The 19,859-nt window shown below is 36.1% G+C and overlaps 1 protein-coding gene across 9 annotated transcripts in view; it reads right to left on the bottom strand.

Annotated features, from left to right (window-relative positions):
- The window catches only part of RNF111 (ring finger protein 111), an 86,839-nt gene that overhangs the window by 4,619 nt on the left and 62,361 nt on the right, over positions 1–19,859 (bottom strand). For 4 of the 9 annotated variants that reach the window (XM_007128503.4, XM_007128505.4, XM_007128508.4 and 1 more), the window contains 6 exons: positions 15,897–16,216; positions 12,385–12,646; positions 8,076–8,424; positions 6,267–6,419; positions 5,147–5,273; positions 1,310–1,402 (listed from right to left, as the gene is read on the bottom strand). In XM_007128503.4, the coding sequence (XP_007128565.1) occupies positions 1,310–1,402; positions 5,147–5,273; positions 6,267–6,419; positions 8,076–8,424; positions 12,385–12,646; positions 15,897–16,216 (1,304 nt within the window). The remainder of the gene's footprint in view (positions 1–1,309; positions 1,403–5,146; positions 5,274–6,266; positions 6,420–8,075; positions 8,425–12,384; positions 12,647–15,896; positions 16,217–19,859) is intronic. The other 5 variants (XM_024128824.3, XM_024128825.3, XM_007128506.4 and 2 more) reach the window with 3 other exon arrangements.

Raw genomic sequence — 19,859 nt, 5'->3', positions numbered from 1 at the left:
TATTCCTTGAACAGCACTGTCAATACTGTAAAAGCAATAAAGTTCCATATTTATAAACCTGCAATGTAAATAGAGTATTCAAAAAGCCATATATACAGTAAGGCAAATGACTGTTTATAATTCTTTTCTCAGCCAACTGAAGTGGTATGGCAAAGTTATCCTTGCAGACTAGGGCAACATAATACCACATGGTACTATGTACGTCAGTAAGCATGTATGCATGCATGTTGAAGATGAAATCATTGTAGTAAAATAGGGAAACAAGTCAAACAATAGTTCTAAGTCCCAATGACTCCAACTTCCAAACTGACATGAAGAAACAAAACTTTACATCAGGGACTTCCCTGGTGGTGCAGTGGTTAAGAATCCGCCTGCCAATGCAGGGGACAGGGGTCCGAGCCCCGGTCCGGGAAGATCCCACATGCCGCGGAGCAACTAAGCCCGTGTGCCGCCAACTACTGAAGCCTGTGTGCCCTAGAGACCGTGCTCCACAACGAAGAGTAGCCCCCGCTCTCTGCAACTAGAGAAAGCCTGCGCACCACGATGAAGACCCAACGCAGCCAAAAATAAATAAATTAAAAAAAAAAAAACTTTACATCATATTCAAATGACTTGTTCTTCCTGAAAATTCAAACGATATTTAGCGAAAAACTGAATTACTTAGGTTTATTTTTCTACAGCAATGCTTCTCTAAAAATTAAATAAGCTTAGTCAAAAAGCATTAGGCATCGATTGTACTAGGAAAATATTAGAAAAACCTAAATGATTTTCTAGGAGAATGGTTAAATTATATTCATCCACACAGTAGAATATGAGAGCTATCGAAAACAATGAATTGGTCCAAAAAATGATAGTACTGATTTCCAAGATATATTGCAAAGGGTAGATTTATATAGAAAATGTTACTGCTCAGTTCTAATGTATTACAAACATCACATGGGTTCAATAAAGCACGTAAGTCTACTACATTTATTTTTTTAAAAAAGCATTAAGGTTTTTCTCCCACATTTAATAGTATGGTTCTTTATTTGATATTTATATTAATTCAATAAATTTCTACATTCTTCTGTATTATTTTCATTTACTCTTCTTCAAATACTTGGGTAATTTCTGACACTAAAATTAATATCACTTATAAACCTTTCTATAATAATCCCTAGAAGCAATATCAGAAATTCAGGTATTTTATTGCTTTCTTATCCCCAGCCACTGCAGCAATCCTATACAGTTGTAAATATTAATATTACATATATTCTCTCTGTGCATTACAGATACTGTGGCAAATATCTTCATTAATTTTATTACATACCTCAAAATTGCCCCTGAAAGGACCTCTGAATGATGTTCCATCCAAGCCTGATGAAATGTAACGAATGTGAGGATAGCCTGCCATGTCAGGAACCTATTTTATTAGAAGAGATAGGCTAAATCAATTAAGAATAGGCTCAAGTTTTGCTGCTACCACAGACACTCAATTCTCTCATCCAGCTTCTCACAAAAATCAACTTCAATAAGTATATATAGCTCCAAAAAAGCATTCTGTTAACAGGTTCCTCTTCAAAAATGATCTCTTTTATAATAACTCAAACCATCATCAGAAGCAAAAAAAAAAAAGGAAACAGCAGTTCCACGAGATAACAATTCTCTTCTACTTGATTTATTTTGCACAAAGAATCCTAAGTAGAAAATACTCAAACCTAAGAATGATATTCTTAGTAGCCTAAACGTATAAAGGCTAAAATTTTATAAGATCTGATCAATTTCAGAGAGCTTTATTGAACAGTATTAAGAAACAGAAATGCACAAAACTCAACTTCAACATAAAAGTTTTACTTCCCTTCCTCTAACTCCCAAATAGTCAAAGGTACCCTTGGCTCCTTTTCTGGTTTGGCTCTGTTAGTGAAAGTTTTAACAGTGTTTTCTAATTTTTTTGTTAGGCATAGTCAATCCTCATTATTCATGGATGTCTTTGTTGTGAACTCACCTACTTAAGAGAATTTATTTGTAACTCCAAAATCAAAAGTCATGCTCTCACAGTCATTCATGGACCTGCACAGAGCAGCAAAAAATTTGACTTGCCCAATATGTGTTCCCAGCCTAGAGGAAGAAGACCCTGCCTAGTTGTTTCAGCTCTTACACTGTAAACAAGTGTCTTTTTTGCAATCTACTTAGTGCAAAATTTTTCACATTTTTGTGCTATTTATAGATCATTTTATTGTTTAAAATGGCTCCCAAACAAAATGCTTAATTGCTGGCTAGTATTCCTAAGTGCAAGAAGGTTGTGATGTGCTTTATGCAGAAAATATGTGTACATAAGCTTCATTCAGGCATGAGTTATGGTGTTGTTGGCCATGAGATCAATGTTAATGAATCAACAGTATATGTCAAATAAGGTGTCTCTAAACAGAAAAACACATTAAAACAAGGTGATGCATTGATTGGTTGTTGTGACTAGAAGCTTGCAATAACCTAGGGCTGTATTTACCCTTAGGAATAATATTGGGTTGGCCAAAAAGTTCGTTTGGGTTTTTCCATACAATGTTACAGAAAACCCCAAACGAACTTTTTGGCCACCCCAATAGTTCAATATCTGCTTAGTCAGCGTTCACAGCAAATCTACACAACATAACTACCATGAATAACAAGAGTTGACCGTAGTGTTACGAAAGGGAGATTCTGAGACAGAGCACCATTCTTCCATTTTTATAAATAAATCTCCAAAATTATTTTTTAATCAGCTTCCGCTGAATCGTAACATACTTCTAGCAGGTTTTACAGCTTTAAAAGACAATTCACACATGGAAAATAATTTAAAATAAGCAATAACTTTTACCCTTCAAATAGCCTAGTATTTAAATATCTGCAATTTTCCTCATAATCAAGATCAATAGTACCCAGCTTTAAGCAGATAATCTAACTTCCTACACATCTCCAAGGAAAATGAAAAAAATCAGAAAGGAACTTCTGCCTTCCAAATTACTTAAACCTGCACTTCTCCTGTAACCCTCCCTAGCCTCCTTTCTCTAGCTTTTAGGGATAAGCTTCCTCTTTCTCCTACTCAAAGGTAAGCTCTATCACCTGCTCCCCTCTTCTCCTATTCCCCGACCCTGGGTCATCCTTAATTAACTGCTACCCACCCCTTTCCTCAACATCTTCAAACAAGCCCTCCCTAATGTTAATGTTGTTCTGTCCTAAACCTAAAATTACCTTCAAGTTTCTCCAAACCTAAATTACCTCTTTAATCCTGGAACAAATGCCAACCCTATTTCCCACTTTCCCTTCACAGCCAAGTTTATAAAGCAAGTAGTTTATATTCACAGTCTCCACATTTTTTAACCTTCCCTACTGTAATCTAAGAGGCACCCCATCTCTATCCCTCACCACTACTGAAATCACTCTGACAAAAGCCGCCAATAACCACTCCCATGCCAAATGCATTCAACATTTTTCAAACTTTACTTTTTTGTGATGAAACGTTACTGACCATATTATTTTGACATAATTCTAAATTTATTTCTCCTCAACTTCTCTAGCCAATTCTTGGAATTCTTTGTTTGAAGTACAGTATTATCATTTAAATATAGTATTATTATTCTCCAAGGTTTTTTTTCAATCTCTTGTCAGTCTGACAAATAAGATTAAATTAGATTTTCCTGGAAATCTAATCCTCATCCGTGGATTCATGTAATATGACAGATATGTGACACATATATATTGTACATTGACAGATCACAACCCATCTTTAACTCAGATACCAGTTTATTGTTTGGAGATCCAGACCATAAACCTAACCTCCTACTGGACATCCCACCTTGATACACATATTATCTCAGATTCAATATGTCCAAAACCTAACTCACCTAACCCCTTCCTTAAACCCTCATCTAATATTCTCCAACTTAGTGAATGGCAACACCATATACCTAATAACCAAAGCTAGAAATCTGGGAGTCATCCTAAATATTACTCAAACGTATCCCATCATTTTTATGTCAACTGCCACTGACCTTGTTCAGGCATTCACCAACTTTTATCTCTTCTACTATAATGTCCTAACCACTATCCTTCTCCTACCATGAAATCTATTTTACACACAACTAAAGAGGGGATCTATTTAACTACAATATGATTAAATCACTCTAACAACATAAATATGATCAAGACATTCCCCTTTCAGTGGTTCCTGAGTCCTAGTTTCTTAGCAGGGCAGATATTTCATTGCTGAATGACCCTCACCCCTAAGATCTAGAAATACCAACTTACTTGGATTTCCTTGTGCTTATGCTATTTGAAAGCTCTTTACATGCTGTAGCCACTGTAAGAGTACCATTCTCAATTCTTCCAAAGCCTGCTTAGAAGTTGCATGTATAATAAAGTGTCTTGGCAACCTTCTCTGCAGTGCCTCTACCCCTACAAGACAAAACTACTCACTTCTCTGTACCACACAATATGTATTATGTGAAGAGCAAACTCAATTTTTGCAGAATTTGTTCTTTAGAACTCAAAATGGATCAACAAAATCTGAATCTGTTCAAATCAGATACAGAGAATTAATACAGTCCTGCTGATCAGAAAATAAAGTATGAATGCATTAGAACAGACCCATTACCACTTACAACAAAATAAAGCACATGTCCTAGGGAGAGTGGATCAAGATTGTCATCTTCACATAAAAAGAAAAAAATCTGTCACTTTTTACATTAAGAAGAGTATATTTTACAATGCAAATACAAACACATATTTTAATATATCTAATACCTTCTTATAGCATAGTTTTAATCTAATAATAATAATTCTCAACTTCTACTGAAACACCTATTAACAACTAATACATTAAAAATATTTCCAGGGCTTCCCTGGTGGCGCAGTGGTTGCGCGTCCGCCTGCCGATGCAGGGGAACCGGGTTCGCGCCCCAGTCTGGGAGGATCCCACATGCCGCGGAGCGGCTGGGCCCGTGAGCCATGGCCGCTGAGCCTGCGCGTCCGGAGCCTGTCCTCTGCAACGGGAGAGGCCACAGCAGAGGGAGGCCCGCATACCACAAAAAAAAAAAAAAAAAAAATATTTCCAATAAAATATTTAATTTAGAAAAGGAAGAACAGTTTTCGAAGGCAACTATGTCAGAATTTTGAAATGTTCCTATTTTACCATTAAAGGAAGAGCTCCTAATTGCAAATGATGAAGTCGAGGTGGTGCATGGTAATGCGCCAAGTGAGGATGCAATGCTCCAGGTGTATAAGTAGCTGCAGTCACTCCAGCTTCAATTCCCAGTTCCCTGACAAAAGAGAACAGTTTAAACTTTAGACATCCTTACAGTATCTTTATTATCAACAGAAACGGGGGATTATGTTTACATTTTTTAAAGTAATCTGAAGATTCTTATCTTACTTAGCTGAGAAAAAAAGATAATTTAGCCCAAAGGATATAACTAACAATTTCAAATTCATTTTACGAATTAAAATGCGAAGATCCAATTTTGTGAGCATGAGGAGCAAAGCATGTGCATTCAGCTTCGTATCTCACAAAGGAAGGAAATATAATGGATGGCCCCTAAGGTTCCTTCCAATCTAAAAGTCTGATTCTTCTTGAGGAGCATATAGAATAGAGTTTACTTTTTTGGTTTATATGAATGTGCTCCCAGGTCTTCCGTTTGTTGGATAGTGCCTCTGGATTGTTGGCATCAAGGACAATTACCTTATAAAGCAAGGGTAAACAAAATTTTAGAAAGAGTAAAATTTGGTAAATGCCAAATCTTCATTTATTTATTCTCATTTTATGTTTTGTCTCAAAAGTCATTGTGGATCAAGATCTCAATGACTGCCTACAGACAACAGATCCAGAAAGAAAATTAATGCAAATCTACTTCCATTTCTCTAGGAAAGAACACAAGCCTAGAGGATGCTGGCTGGATTTCCCCTGTCAACAGCAGGGGTTAAAGGTGGTACAGCAAATGTGAGTACAAAGGTGGGGGGCGGTGGATAAAGAAGTTATGAAAAGTTTAGGGAGTTAACTTTTGATGGTAGATCCCTGAAAAACAACAACAACAAAAAGCTCTACTCCTGTTTGACACGCTCCGTACCCCAGAACTCAAGCTGCTACTCTTTCCTCTCCAGGTCTCTTAGGACTCACCCAGAGACAGTGCTTCACAGATAACCTGGAATTCAGTTTCTCCACACTACCCTTCTCTAGGCATTCCACTACAAAGTATCTCTTCCAGGTTTCCACCACAAGAAACTGAGCATAGCTTTGAAATAAACAAGATACTGACCAGGCAGATCTCTCTGGAGCCTGTCGAGGATGTGAGGACATAGTCTGAGGCACATGAATATGATGCCCATGACCATAGTTTGGGTGCATCCTATGTGGATGGGGTGGGGGGCGTTCATGTGCCCGCCTGGAAACACAGAACACAAAAAGACCACTGGAAATAATTGAATAATTGGTTATTTCTTAGTGTAGAAAAAATAATATAGTATTAATATTATAAACATCTATAGATTAGTCTTGAAATTAATTCTATAAATTATAAAAATGTAATATAAAATAATTTAATGATTAATAATAAATCAAGAAACCATAATCCCACAAATTCTCACTGCTCATTTATTACAATGCCTCTAATCTGAATATCACCCAAGGAAAAAGGCAGTTTTAACATTATCTTGCATACTTGCTTTACAGCAAGTATTTTAAATAGAATAATAAGAACTAAATGAAAATAAAATTTTAAAAATTAATACTCCAGCATATGCTACAGGCACAAAGAAGTTATTTTATATAAACATATAAAGCAGAAAAGTGGAAACTATTTTATTTTGCTTCACCTTTATACTGTAATAATATTCATCCATTTTAATGGATAAAGCTTCTAAGACAAAAATTTTAACCTTGTGCATTTTTTTCAAACACACGTCAACACATCCAGGGAAGTGACATTACCTCTATTCACACTTTGTCATCCCAGCTTATTATATTTTCTCTTTCTAGTCTAAAGTCTGTCAAATTTACAAATGAAAATGGTCATAAAGTTCTAAACAAATGGCACTTAAGAAAAAACAGTTCCAGGGATTCATTTTTTATAGTCTAATTCTTACTATTAGTTTTGAACACATTTACAGATTTTGCATGTTTAATCTTAATTTTCTAGACACTGGAAGATATGAATATGAAATTGGCAATTTTCTATATAAAGGGTCACTATATTAGAGTGGCAGAAACAGCCAGAGATTCTGAATATAACCTTAAATTATATAACTAAAGAAGTTACACAAGTGCCAGATTATTGATTAGATCAAGAGTTTTGCAAACATTCTGAAGGGCCAAATAGTTAATATTGTTTGCTCTATAGGCCACATGGTCTCTGTTGCAACTACTCAACTTAGTTTCTGTAATGTGAAAGAAGCTACAGAGGATACATAGATGAACAAGTGTAGCTGTTTTCCTGCAAGCCTTTATTTACCAAAACAGGCAGGCAGAATAAAACCAACACAGTACGCTGCCCTAAATTAGAATATCAGATCCTGAATTTTCAAAAGAAAATAAAAAGTTCAATTATAGTCTTTTCATAATGTTTGGGGAATATCTTAATATTTAAATTTATAAATAAACTAAGTTAATAAGACTAGTTTTTCAATGTCAGCTGTTGAAAACTTCTACTAACACCCTTCTTCCCTCTGGTTGGTAACATAAAATAAATCAAATTCAATCTTTAATAACTTTACATCTTGTTACTCAGGATCACCAATTTTAACATTAATCTTTAGTATGGACTACTGAAGAAACAAACAAGAGATTAGTTTGCAAAAATAAATGATCTTGGGTTATATCCTGAAAGGGCTTTGATTTTATTAAATAACCTGATATAGATTTTTTTTGTCAGCACCTACAACTCAGTATGAGACGGAGGAACATTCTGGTTAGTAAAGAATTAATTTCCCAGTGAACTGAGGATTAAGTTACATCACTATTAATTGAGGATAGCTACATCACTTCTAAAGACTTTACAGGTTTAAAGACCAATGGAAATAGAAGGCGAAAGAATAAAGTGTGATTATTTTTTTAAAAACATAAAACATACGTTGGATGCTGCATCATTCTCCTTCTTTGAACTTCCATCCTCTGCATCACTTCATGAGGATGCAGTCTCTGTGCTGTAGGTGCAGTGGCCGGAATATGGTGTGAAATTGGCTGGTGTGTGGGAGGAAGATGCTGAGGGACTGGTGCAGCAGTACTGGCTAAATGCGTTGGAGGTGGAGGTGCCACGGGGTGAGATGTTGCATGAGAAGATATTTGAGAATGGAAAGCATGTACAGGATGAGGAATAACATAATCCACTTGAGGCGGAGGCTGAGTCTGAGGAGGAGGGTTTCCGTGAGAGTGGGGGCAGGCAGAGGTTTGATGATGAAGTGGTCTTGTCAAAGAAGCATCTGTAAGAAAAGCACAGGCACCATAGAGTTGAGCATATATTGGCATAATACATTCCTATTATATTTTACAGACATATTAGCACATATTTAATTTTTATGAATACTTTATCAATGCTTGAGTCTGCTTAGTCCTGTTTGGCATCTTGCTTTCTTCTTTGAGTAATCATAGGTATCTTCTCATGTCAATATATATAGCTTTACTTCATTCACAGCTTCACAGCATTCCACTATAGGAATGCACCAAAATTTATTGAAGAAATCGCCACTGATAAAAACTGGAAGTAATCCAAAGCTGCAATAAACATCTGTATGATTTCCCTTGTGCTCTTTCATACATGCATGTACACGTGTGTGTACACGCATGCACGTGCACATGCACGCACACACACACACACACACACACACACACACACACACACTGCTCACAGAGAGTTTCTGTAGCATAAATTCCTATAAGCAGTTCTGAGTCTGAGAGAATAATTTAAATTCAGATACTGGTTGACAAAACACCCTTCCCAAAGTTTACATAATTAATTACCATCAGCAGTACATGAGAGTTCCTGCCTAATTACACTATCACTAAATTTTTTAAATGCTAACCAGAAAAAAATTATTTATTTACCACTTATATTTCTTCCCAGAATTATCTATTCATATTCTTAGCCTATTATTCACCTTTTTCTTGTTGATTTATAAGTATTCCTTCTATACATGCCAGCTTTGTCATAAAAAGGTAGTATAAACATTTTTCCAAATTGTCTCCTGTCAATTTTACTCTGCCATACTCAAGTATTTTGCTTTTGTATAATCAAATGTATAAATTATATACTTATAAATACATAAATCTTATTTTCCTTTGTCATTTACTGGTTATAGAGCACTACAAAGAGGAAAGCAACTTGTGAGTCCTAGGCACAACTGCAAACATATACTTTCATTAGTGCACTTCTCCTCCTGCCCCATGCTACTTTTCCGGTGCTACATTAAGAAGAAGGCAAGGGCTTCCCTGGTGGCGCAGTGGTTGGGAGTCCGCCTGCTGATACAGGGGACACGGGTTCGTGCCCAGGTCTGGGAAGATCCCACATGCCGCGGAGCGGCTGGGCCCGTGAGCTATGGCCACTGAGCCTGTGCGTCCGGAGCCTGTGCTCCGCAACGCGAGAGGCCACGACAGTGAGAGGCCCGCGTACCGCAAAAAAAATAAAATAAAAATAAATAAAATAAAATAAAAAGAAGAAGGCAAATACACCCAGGAACTTGCCATGGAAATCAGCCTTTAGAAAGATGGTTTCGCCCATTTCTTCATCCTGAATCTTTATGTTGCAAAGTGACTGATGAAAGGTCCCTCAGAGGAATACGTATCTCTCTTACTCTAAGAGATGCGCATCTGTTTGAGGTCTAAAAATAAGTTTGTCTCCTCTTTGGATTTTAGTTCTAATTTCATTTTATTTGTAAGATTTTTCTTGGTAGCCTGGTATGGAGCTACAGCTATTGTCTAGTTTCATTACAGAAAGACTGCCTTCAATTTTTAATTGCTTTGATTCATGCATCAGTGGTGAAAGTTAGGTAACCATGGACTCATTCAGCCATACTTCAAAGGAAACCTTGCTAGTATGTATTGTTATTTAAAGGAAATATTTAAAGGAAATAGTCACTAAATATTCACAATATTTAAAGGAAACTTTCACTAAGCTCAATGTAAGTTGTGACATATTTTTAAACTGATTTTCTAAAAATTATATTTTCAAATCAATGCTTTACGCTAAGAAGTCACAAAGCTCAGTACTCCTTGGTCATCAAAAAGGAAGTCACTAAGTTTTATCATTGTTAACTATCCTTCCTCAAATTTAGAGCATTTTTCCCAGTTTCATATCAATGTTTTCTACTTCTATAATCATTAAACAAGTAAAAATATTCACAAATATAACAAAATTTTAAAGTCTTGTTTTGGAATCAATCAGATTATTTAACTCTTCATTAATCATTTTATTTTTTTCAATCTTACTGACGTATAATTAACAAATACAACAATATATTCAAAGTGTATAATACGATAATTTGACACATGTATACCACATGAAATGATTACCACAATCAGTTTAATTAACATATCCATCACCTCACATAGTTGCCAGTTTTTGTGTATGGTGAAAAATTCAGCCATCATTATAATACACTGTTTATCTAAACAAAACAATTACTAACCACTGTATAAAGGTGACATATTCTGCCTTCCCACAGACCATTTCCCTTTTTCTCTATTTTATGTGTTCTTGCCAGTAAAAACAAACAAACAAAAAAACGTTCTTGATCTTGCTTCTTAAAAGTTCAGCATGTCACTTTAACCCAGCAATCTCACTCCCAGGAAGTTACCCTACAGATAGACTAAAAAACTACAAACAATTTAAATGTCCATCAACAGAGGACTAATTTAATATACAATGGAATATTATGAAGGTATTAAAAACAATGAGCTAGATTTTTATATGCTAATATGAAAAAATCTAGATGTATTGCTGAATTTAAAAAAAATCAAAAATGAAAAAGCAAGAGGCAAATACTATGTTTAATATAATCCCATTTTTTTTTAAAAGGAGAGATATGTCATAATAAGAGATGTCATAATAATGTGTGGAGAAAGAAAATTTCCAAAAGGTTTTATAATACACTATAAACAGTTGGTACCTCTGAGGTATTAGCATTAGTGAGAAGAAAGGAGAAGGGCTTTTAATTTCTCATTTTATATCATTCTGCAGTTTGAATTTCTTAGGGTGTACACCAGTTACTTTTACGATAAAAGTAAAACAAGTTTAAGTCTAAAACATTTTTTTTTATTAGGACATAAAAGATGAATGGATACACTCATAAATTGCTTCAGTATATTATTTTTAAAGGGGAGGGGGAGAAAACCACACATTTTGAGTTCTCAGTAAAAGATAATCAATTAAAGATGAATATCAGCAAGTATTACAGAACAGCCTGTACATCATACCAGTGTTCACACACAGAATTTGCTCACTGGTCAATGCTTTGCAAAAACTAACTCATTTCAAAACCTTTTTTCTACCTTATACTTTAAAGTTGCATTCTTGAAAAGTGATATATCACCAGATTTCACTGTACAAATTCTGGGTTGACTCCAGCTGTGCCTGCAGGACCCAGATTTTAAAAATTATAGGACTGGAAGAAAAGATCTAAGAAGATATATAACTGAAAATTATCCCTTGTATGTAATCAAAACAAAAGCAAATTTCCTTGCCAACTTTCTGGTATACCCCTGGCATGAATTTTCAGTGTTTATTTTAAATCAAAGTACTTAATAAGCTTCCATCTGATTATTAACCTATGATTTAACAGAGCAATAAATATATGTTACACAGCCTAAGGGTATTTCTCATTTCTTACGGTATCTCATAGATTTCAATTTCTTTAGAAAAGCCATGTCTGATTCTATTTTAATTTCTTGCATCAAATGAGTACAGAAACATTTCTGCAACTGGCAAAGCTTTCTGTCAAGGAATTTTCTCTTGTGGCTCAGTTAAGCTTCAGAATTATTAATCAAAGTTTACTTTCCTATTACTAAACTTTCAAATTTCCTTTTACTCCTAAAGGATAAATCTAATTCCTTAAAATTTCCTTTTATAGGACTCTAAGGTGCCATTCAATGTACGAGTTCATAGATATTAATTAAACTGTAAATGTTAGTATGTCAAACAGTCAAAATATACTTTTTTATTATTTTCCCAGACCTTTTACAACAACATCTGCCCTTTTTGCCTTAGAAGACTGTTTTGGGTATGTGAGGTAAAGGGAGGATGAAATAGGAAAAAATACATTCCACTCTTAGGCCGAGGAGGTACTAAAAATTTATAAACTAGTATTACTGAAAGGTTACTTCATGAGGAGAGGACGATGCTTCATCTATGTGCCTCTAAGCTCTTTGCCTGTTAAATTCATACTTACAAGGAGGCGGCATGTAATGTCGGCAAGATGACAGCGAGGCTTGTGGAGGGGGCTGGGGCTGGGGCTGTGCAACCACGCTGGATCCATAACCATCTACTGATAATGGCTGGCTCGGGGCGGCAGCAGCAGCAGCCTGGTGGCCAAAGATTGCAGCTCGGGAAGAGGAAACAGGACAGCAGGGGTCAAAGGCAGATGCTCCATGAAAACCACCACTTCCATGACTTCTGATACCACTGCTGCTCAGGTCTACTGGCAATGCCTGCTGTATAAAGAGGAACTATGTTTTATCTTTCTAAAATGTGGTCAAAACATTGTTTCAACTTATATTACAAAAGTACTCCTAATGCAATCTAGAAAAATAGAATCTATGAATTTAAAACTGGTAAAAATTTTGAGTGTGAAGACCTACTGAGTACCAAGAAGATACTGTGTGCATCTTGGACTGTAAAAACTGTAGTGCTTATACACTTAAAATCTATAATCAATTTTAAATAATCAAGCATGAGTTCATGCTATATAAGATGAACAAAAGTTAATTAATATATTATTTTGAGATCTGTTTCTCTTCCATTATCTAGATTTTAAGAGAGAAAGAAATTTTTAAATCATACTTCCATATCCTCCTTTACCCCAAAATTCTGATTGGTAATTTAGGACTCCTTTACAAAACATATAATCATACCACTGAAAACATTTAAGGCTCCAGGTAAAAATTTGTTCTGTTTTTAAACTGTACACAGCAAGCATTCAACTGAAACACTAATAGTGCAAACATTATCCAAGATAACAAAGGGCCTAAGATTATTCAAGCTAAACCATTAGCTAGCTTTTCCTCATAACTTTTTTCGCTTAAAAAAAAAAAAAGATTAAACCATGATTACTTTTATTAGGAATATAATTTGAGGGAAGGCCCATTTACCAAGTTGGAAAATCAAAGAGTCTAGATTCCATCTCTACTCAAAAGTAATTAAGCTTTTTCCCCTGAACACTTTGAAAAATCCTTAGTACAACACTTTACCTTCTACTCTAGAGCAGATTACAGAAACAGAATTGCTTCTTTATATTCTTAAGTAGTTTAAATACAAGTCTTTGCTTAGTGTTCAGTACAGCTGTAATTTTTAAAATGTGATTAAAGAAAATAAAGATGTTATATATGGAATCACATGCAGGAATTGTTCAATACTGAAAGCTGAGGGGCTAGAGGTGAGGAAAGCTAGGGTAATGCATTTATTAGAGGCCCAGGTCACCCAGTCCAGTGAAGAACCATAGTGGTCTTTGTACTTTTTTAAAATTTATTTTATTTTATTATTATTATTTTTTAGAGACAGAGTTGTCTTTGTACTTTCAATGGCCTCCCAGCTCAGAGGATAACAGAAACATGAGAAACTCTGGACACTAAAAGGGAAGGAGGATGATGGTACAGGAGAAGCTGTAGGAAGGTGAAAAGAAAGCTACTTTCCTCTTCTATATTATGTGTCTACAATTAATTAAGTAAATGTCTGGGCTCTTTCTTTTGAGTTGGCAAATACAATATATGCTCCCAATTTGAATAAATAAAGTTTAAGAGTAGTATTTTAAGATTGTGAATTATTATTTATGGTTCAAATCCTTTCCGTATTTTCCTATTTAGGCTAAAATTTGGCAAATGGACTGGAATATCAACATACTATGAAGGTGAGCAAATTTCCTATCTTCTTCTCCAGTCAGTGATTAAGAACACTCCCAGAGAGTGAGTTAAGTAGGGTGAAGGTCCTCCTAGAAGGAACCGAGGGTAAAGTTAAAAGTAGAGAATAAAAAGAAAAGGGGAAAAATCAACACAGAGAACCCTCTTCCTCACAATTCCAACAGTTCATTCAATTATTATTCTAGAAGGAAAAGGGAGGGTAAGCAAAATGGCACAGAAATGGCAAATATTACTTTACACAGCTCATAAGTAGTGCACAGCACTAATTAAACTATTCTCTCAAAAGAGAAAACTATATCAGAAGGAGTAGTAGAGTACAGAGTCAAGTGATTACAGCAACTTCTCTCGTCAAGCCTAATCCTCCCCAATCTTTCTCTGCCTATCTATAGTCTGACATTCAATCATAACACATCCACACAATTATAAATCCTCAGATCAGTCTGCCTCTCCTCAACTTCCTGCTGTGTCCACACAGGTCTCAAACGGAGACTATACGAGGCTACCTCATGAGCGTGTGGCTAATTTCAGAGTCCTACAAATAGCTACATCAATCTCAAACCGTTCATATTTCCAAAACCTCATTCTTTGTTTACCTTCATACCAATTATAACCACTGAATGCCTGATCCTGCTGATTATTCTCAAGTTTTGTGTACAGTCCAAATACCTCTACTTAGATATAGGTAAGTAGGTTACATCTATATTTTACACAAAAGAGATTCTTCCTCTAATTAACTCACTCAGGTTGCTTCCTCATTCCCAAGAGGTAGAACAGGTCTAGACAATCCATAGATGTTAATACTTCGAACTGTTACCAGAACCAAAACATAATCTAAAATCTCTTTAATAATATTTCCTACTAAACCCTTTCAAATTTCCTTTTGGTATCAGCAGCTAGTTTTTTCTTCTTAAGGGAACACCCCACTTTCTTAATTACTTTTAATTTGTCAGAACCAGAAGAGATAACCAGCAAAAATTTAAAAGATGAAGCAAGTACTTTAGGAAAGGTCAGAGGGTACAGTAAAGCAGCTGCTCTGAATTTCTTTTTGACTTTTTTCTAGCACATTTTTTAGCATGTGTCACTTACAGTTTTAAATTACATGTTTTGCTTTTTAAAGTATGCACCACCAAGGTTTATGTCACAATTATACACAGAGACGACGGAGCAAAAGTTAAAATAGCACATAACACCTCACTTTATTTACTCCAAGTGATCACCAATATTAATTTAATATTATTTGACATATCAAGCACTCACTAATAATATCAACTAATTTACTTAATTAGCAAAAAATTTCTTATAATTTTTGCTGACATTTCAATTTCCCACAAACTAAAAACCTCATCTGCTCCTGAGAAGCTATGTCACAGGTTTGCACCTGAGACGGCTGTTTATTTCTAGATGAGTGGAGATTATAGGGAGGCTCCAGAATAGGAGGTAGGGTAGAGGAGAAAAAAACTGGGAGAATTCCCGAATTTCTCATGAATTAGGTTGACACTGCAGTTTCAACACTTTGTTTGAAATAAAATCCCAAAGGTTTAGATCACCTACATTTAACTAAAAACACCTAAAAACATTCCAGAGTAAAAATCAGTATCACGTCCAATTTTCTACATCCCTGGCCCCCTCAATTAGTTGCAATAATTTACATGAGAAAATCCTAAATACTTAATTTAAAAAAATCACACATCATTAAGTTAGGCCACTCTTGCAGGGGCAACAAGAATGACTTATTTAGCATATAAACTTTATCATTAGGGTTTTTTTTTTTCTCCTGAAGGAACCACAATTTTAAAAAATCAAGATGAGCTCATCAAATTCCACATACCTGGTCATGGTAGCTGGTACCAGAACTACTATTTGCTCCACAAGGTGCCTGTACTTGTGGAGGTCTTTCCACAGGGCAAGTAGGATCACCAAAGGAGGGAGACACTGGGACAGCTGGGTGGGGAGTATGATGGTGGTGGTGATGATGCTGAAAATGGTGGCCATGCTGCTGAAAGCAACTTGTGTGTGGATGTCCTAACGCATGGTGACTCTGAGACGACCCTCCACATGGCGAGTGCTGGGGACAGCAGGAAGGTAACCTTGGCATTGCAGGAGGGCCAGTTTCCGTTATAGCACTAGATGCAGTTCTCCTTGAGTCATCTTGAAATGAAAAAATGCATAGAACCAAATGATCAAATATCACTGTGTAAAAGAAAATGTATATTTCATATATGTGTATAAATAAGTAAATAATTAAGAAGTGATTACTGATTTCAAATATCTGTAAATAATAATGTGATATAGTCACATTCTTAACACGCATATCCTGTAATTTCAGGCAGTGATCTTCACTGGGATTTTCAGGCAAGCTTTAGGAGGCTTACATTTACCATGATGTTTAAATATGGCAATAGATCACCTTTTCCTAGGTCATTATAAATTATTAGTATTAAATTGTATTTTAAAAACTCTAAAATATCATGGGAGTCTTTCCATTATATGCAACAAAGTTAAGGTTCTCCTGAGCTCCATGAGCCTCTAATATTATAAATCATTCCTATATAATGAAGACTACTATGTACTTCTTAAAATCTTATCTTCTTAAGACATAACTACACGGGCTTCCCCAGTGGCGCAGTGGTTGAGAATCTGACTGCCAATGCATGGGACACGGGTTTGAGCCCTGGTCTGGGAAGATCCCACATGCCGCGGAGCAACTAAGCCCATGAGCCATAACTACTGAGCCTGCGCTCTAGAGCCCGTGAGCCACAACTATTGAACCCACATGCCACAACTACTGAAGCCCGTGTGCCTAGAGCCCATGCTCCACAACAAGAGAAGCCACCACACTGAGAAGCCCACGCACCACAACGAAGAGTAGCCCCCGCTCGCCGCAACTAGAGAAAGCTCACGTGCAGCAATGAAGACCCAACACAGCCATAAATAAATAAATAAATAAATTTAATTATTTCAGAAAGAAAAGACATAACCACCCAACTCAGAGCATATCTGGCTAAGTCTCACTAACTTCCAATGTCTTTTCCCTTCCTCTGGTCTCTAAACTCAGACCCAATAGAACATAAGAAATACGACTCTACTATGTCGAAAATTAAAGGTCTCTTATAATGATCTAGTGACTCAAGGTTGAACAATGGGAAAAAACATGGAGTTAGATGGGTCTGAGTTCTAATCCTGAGCCTGTCTAATCTGGAGCAATGTGACCTTAGGAAAGTTATTTAACCTCTTTCTCACCTATTAAATGTAGCAATAATTGCCTTGCATGGCTGTTGTTCGAAAAGATAATAATCTTCTAGGTATGAAATATCTGAGTCCTGATTATGCTCTGTCATACGCCCAGAGTTATTTTGAAGGTATGTTCTTCCATGCCAAAAGAACAGCAGAAAGTGTCCCCAGAAGGTTTATCCTAGTGTTTCAAACTCCTCTAAAAAAAAGCACCCTTTCCTCAAACTACATATTATATGGAAATTAGAGAAAACAGATAAAAATGGAGATAAATTTTTTTACTTAAAAATAAAAATTAGAAGAGTGGAAAACCCAAATCCCTGTCCTTCCCTTCCCCCACCCCCACGTGACTCATGAGGCATCTCCTCAGAATCCTTCTGGAGTACCAGGATTCTGGAGTACCACTGTTCTAGCCTTTTTTCTAGAGTAACCAATACCAGGGATACCCTGCTCCTATTTGGCTGACAGTACATAGCTATTCTCTTCTGGGCCAATGTACCAAAATTAGTAATCTTCTGGTTCTTTACAAATAATACAAAAATCCAACCGAAACTGGCTTAAACAATAAAGAGGATTTATAGACTCACATAAATGAATCTGGGTGGGGATGCTTCAGGCTCTGATTGATGGGTTTGACTGCAGTACACCTCCCTGTAATTCTCCTGGGTCTGCCCTCCCATACATGTCCTATCCTGCTTTTGCTGATTCTCTTCTGTGCAAAGTCTGTGATCTAAACCCTGTTAGGCAGTATCTCTATTCTAAATCTATGTATATTGGTTCCCCCCACCCCAAGTTCCTACTCTGGCCTACTTGGGCTAATTTCCTGAACCCTTTTGTAAAGGTTCTTAACCTCAGAACTAGAATTCAGGAGTCTGTAAACTCGGATGGAAAAAAATTACAAATTTTTACTAATCTCTAATAGCCTCCTGGAATTAGTACTACCTTGTTATCATCAGTTGAGAGGTTAAATATTACAAATAATTTGTATCAAAAAACAATGAAAGTCAACAAGCTGTTCACTTTTAAAACGTAAGTGACAGCAGATTCAAAGTCAGTTCTATAATTAAATCACTTTCATTCATTTGCATTCCAAATTTCTTGAGTAACCTGGACAGAGTCACAACTGGCATACCTGGAACTGACCATGATCAACAGCCTATCTTTGCTATGCTGAATCAAACATTAAGTAGCTATTTCCCAAAGGCTGTGAGATTTACAGCAATATCATTATTATAGGAACTTTACTTCCTATAACATTTTCAGGGTTATATCTCAGCCCCCACGTTTTCAAAGTGTTACACAAGTAAATGTCACTTATTGTGTGTTACTTCAGAAAAGAAAATCGAAAACCTCTGGGATACTAAATCCATTCAGTGGATGGACTAAATGACCTTCATGATTCCTTCCAACTATGACACATTAATTTTACAAACCAGTTATTTGAGGATTATGTGTAACTCTAAGACTCAGGAGATGAGTCTGTAACCAGAGCAAGAGATCTAGGGACTGCTAGGGCCATGACTGAAGTGATAGATATGACACTTAACCTGTTTGGAAACGATTTGCCATCTTGGTCTTCAATTCTTTCAAATACAAAACTCAGTGAGTGAAGAGGAAGCACAATGACTTTAATATCCTTAAGGCTGAACACACATATTTAAGGGATTATATGATTAACAGTATGGCCCCTAAAAGAGGACTGACCTTATAGCTCTACTTCTTATGGTACAGTTTTGGCTTCCAATTAAATTAATATCTATTTTCCTACAGTCCAGAAGCTCTCTGTTCTACCTCAAACAAGGTAGCAATCCAAAGTAAAGACAACTGAATCTCCTCTTGTTCAAGAGTTACTGACCAAAGAAAACTGCCACAGAGTAGAGGTGAAATACAAAGACATCTGATTGAGTAAATAAAACACTACCTTTTTTATTAAAATTAGGCCGCTGAGTGGCCACTAAAAATAGATAATCGCAAATCTACACCAGAAGAATTAACTCCACAGCCCAGTGACACCAAGCTGGTTAAAATACTTTTATTGTAATTCTAGGAGGATTACTGAGATGTACTCATGCATTTATTCATTTATTTGGCAAGTCTTATGCATAATAATGGCATGGTTAAGGATCTACAAAGGTACTAAAAAATGAAAGTCCTGGCCTTTAAAATAACGAATGGATATTGTCTGCCTTTGTTGTTTTATCTCTAGAAACTAAAAACATGCCTGCACAATGTAGGTGGTTCAATAAGCACTTGCTAAATTTAAGCTAACCTCACAAGGGAAAAGAGGCAGGCCTGCATGGTTGCAGCTTAGTGCTGAAAAAGAGAAAGACTTGATCTTTGGTCCTCAAGGAGCTCATCATCAAGTACAAAGAAAATTTAAAACAGAAATCAACCAGTATTATAACAGAAGCACTAGGTTCTAGGTACAGTATAGAGCAACACTGCCCCCCAGGGAATATCTGGCAACACCTGGGGATACTTTTGGTGCACAGCTGGAGGGGAGGTAGTGCTACTGGTTATTTAGTAGGGAGAAGCCAAGAATGCTGCTATGGCTACTGGG

The sequence above is a fragment of the Physeter macrocephalus genome, chromosome 11, assembly GCF_002837175.3.
Source record: "Physeter macrocephalus isolate SW-GA chromosome 11, ASM283717v5, whole genome shotgun sequence".
NCBI lineage: Eukaryota > Metazoa > Chordata > Mammalia > Artiodactyla > Physeteridae > Physeter > Physeter macrocephalus.
This window is presented reverse-complemented; position numbering and strand designations above follow the sequence as displayed.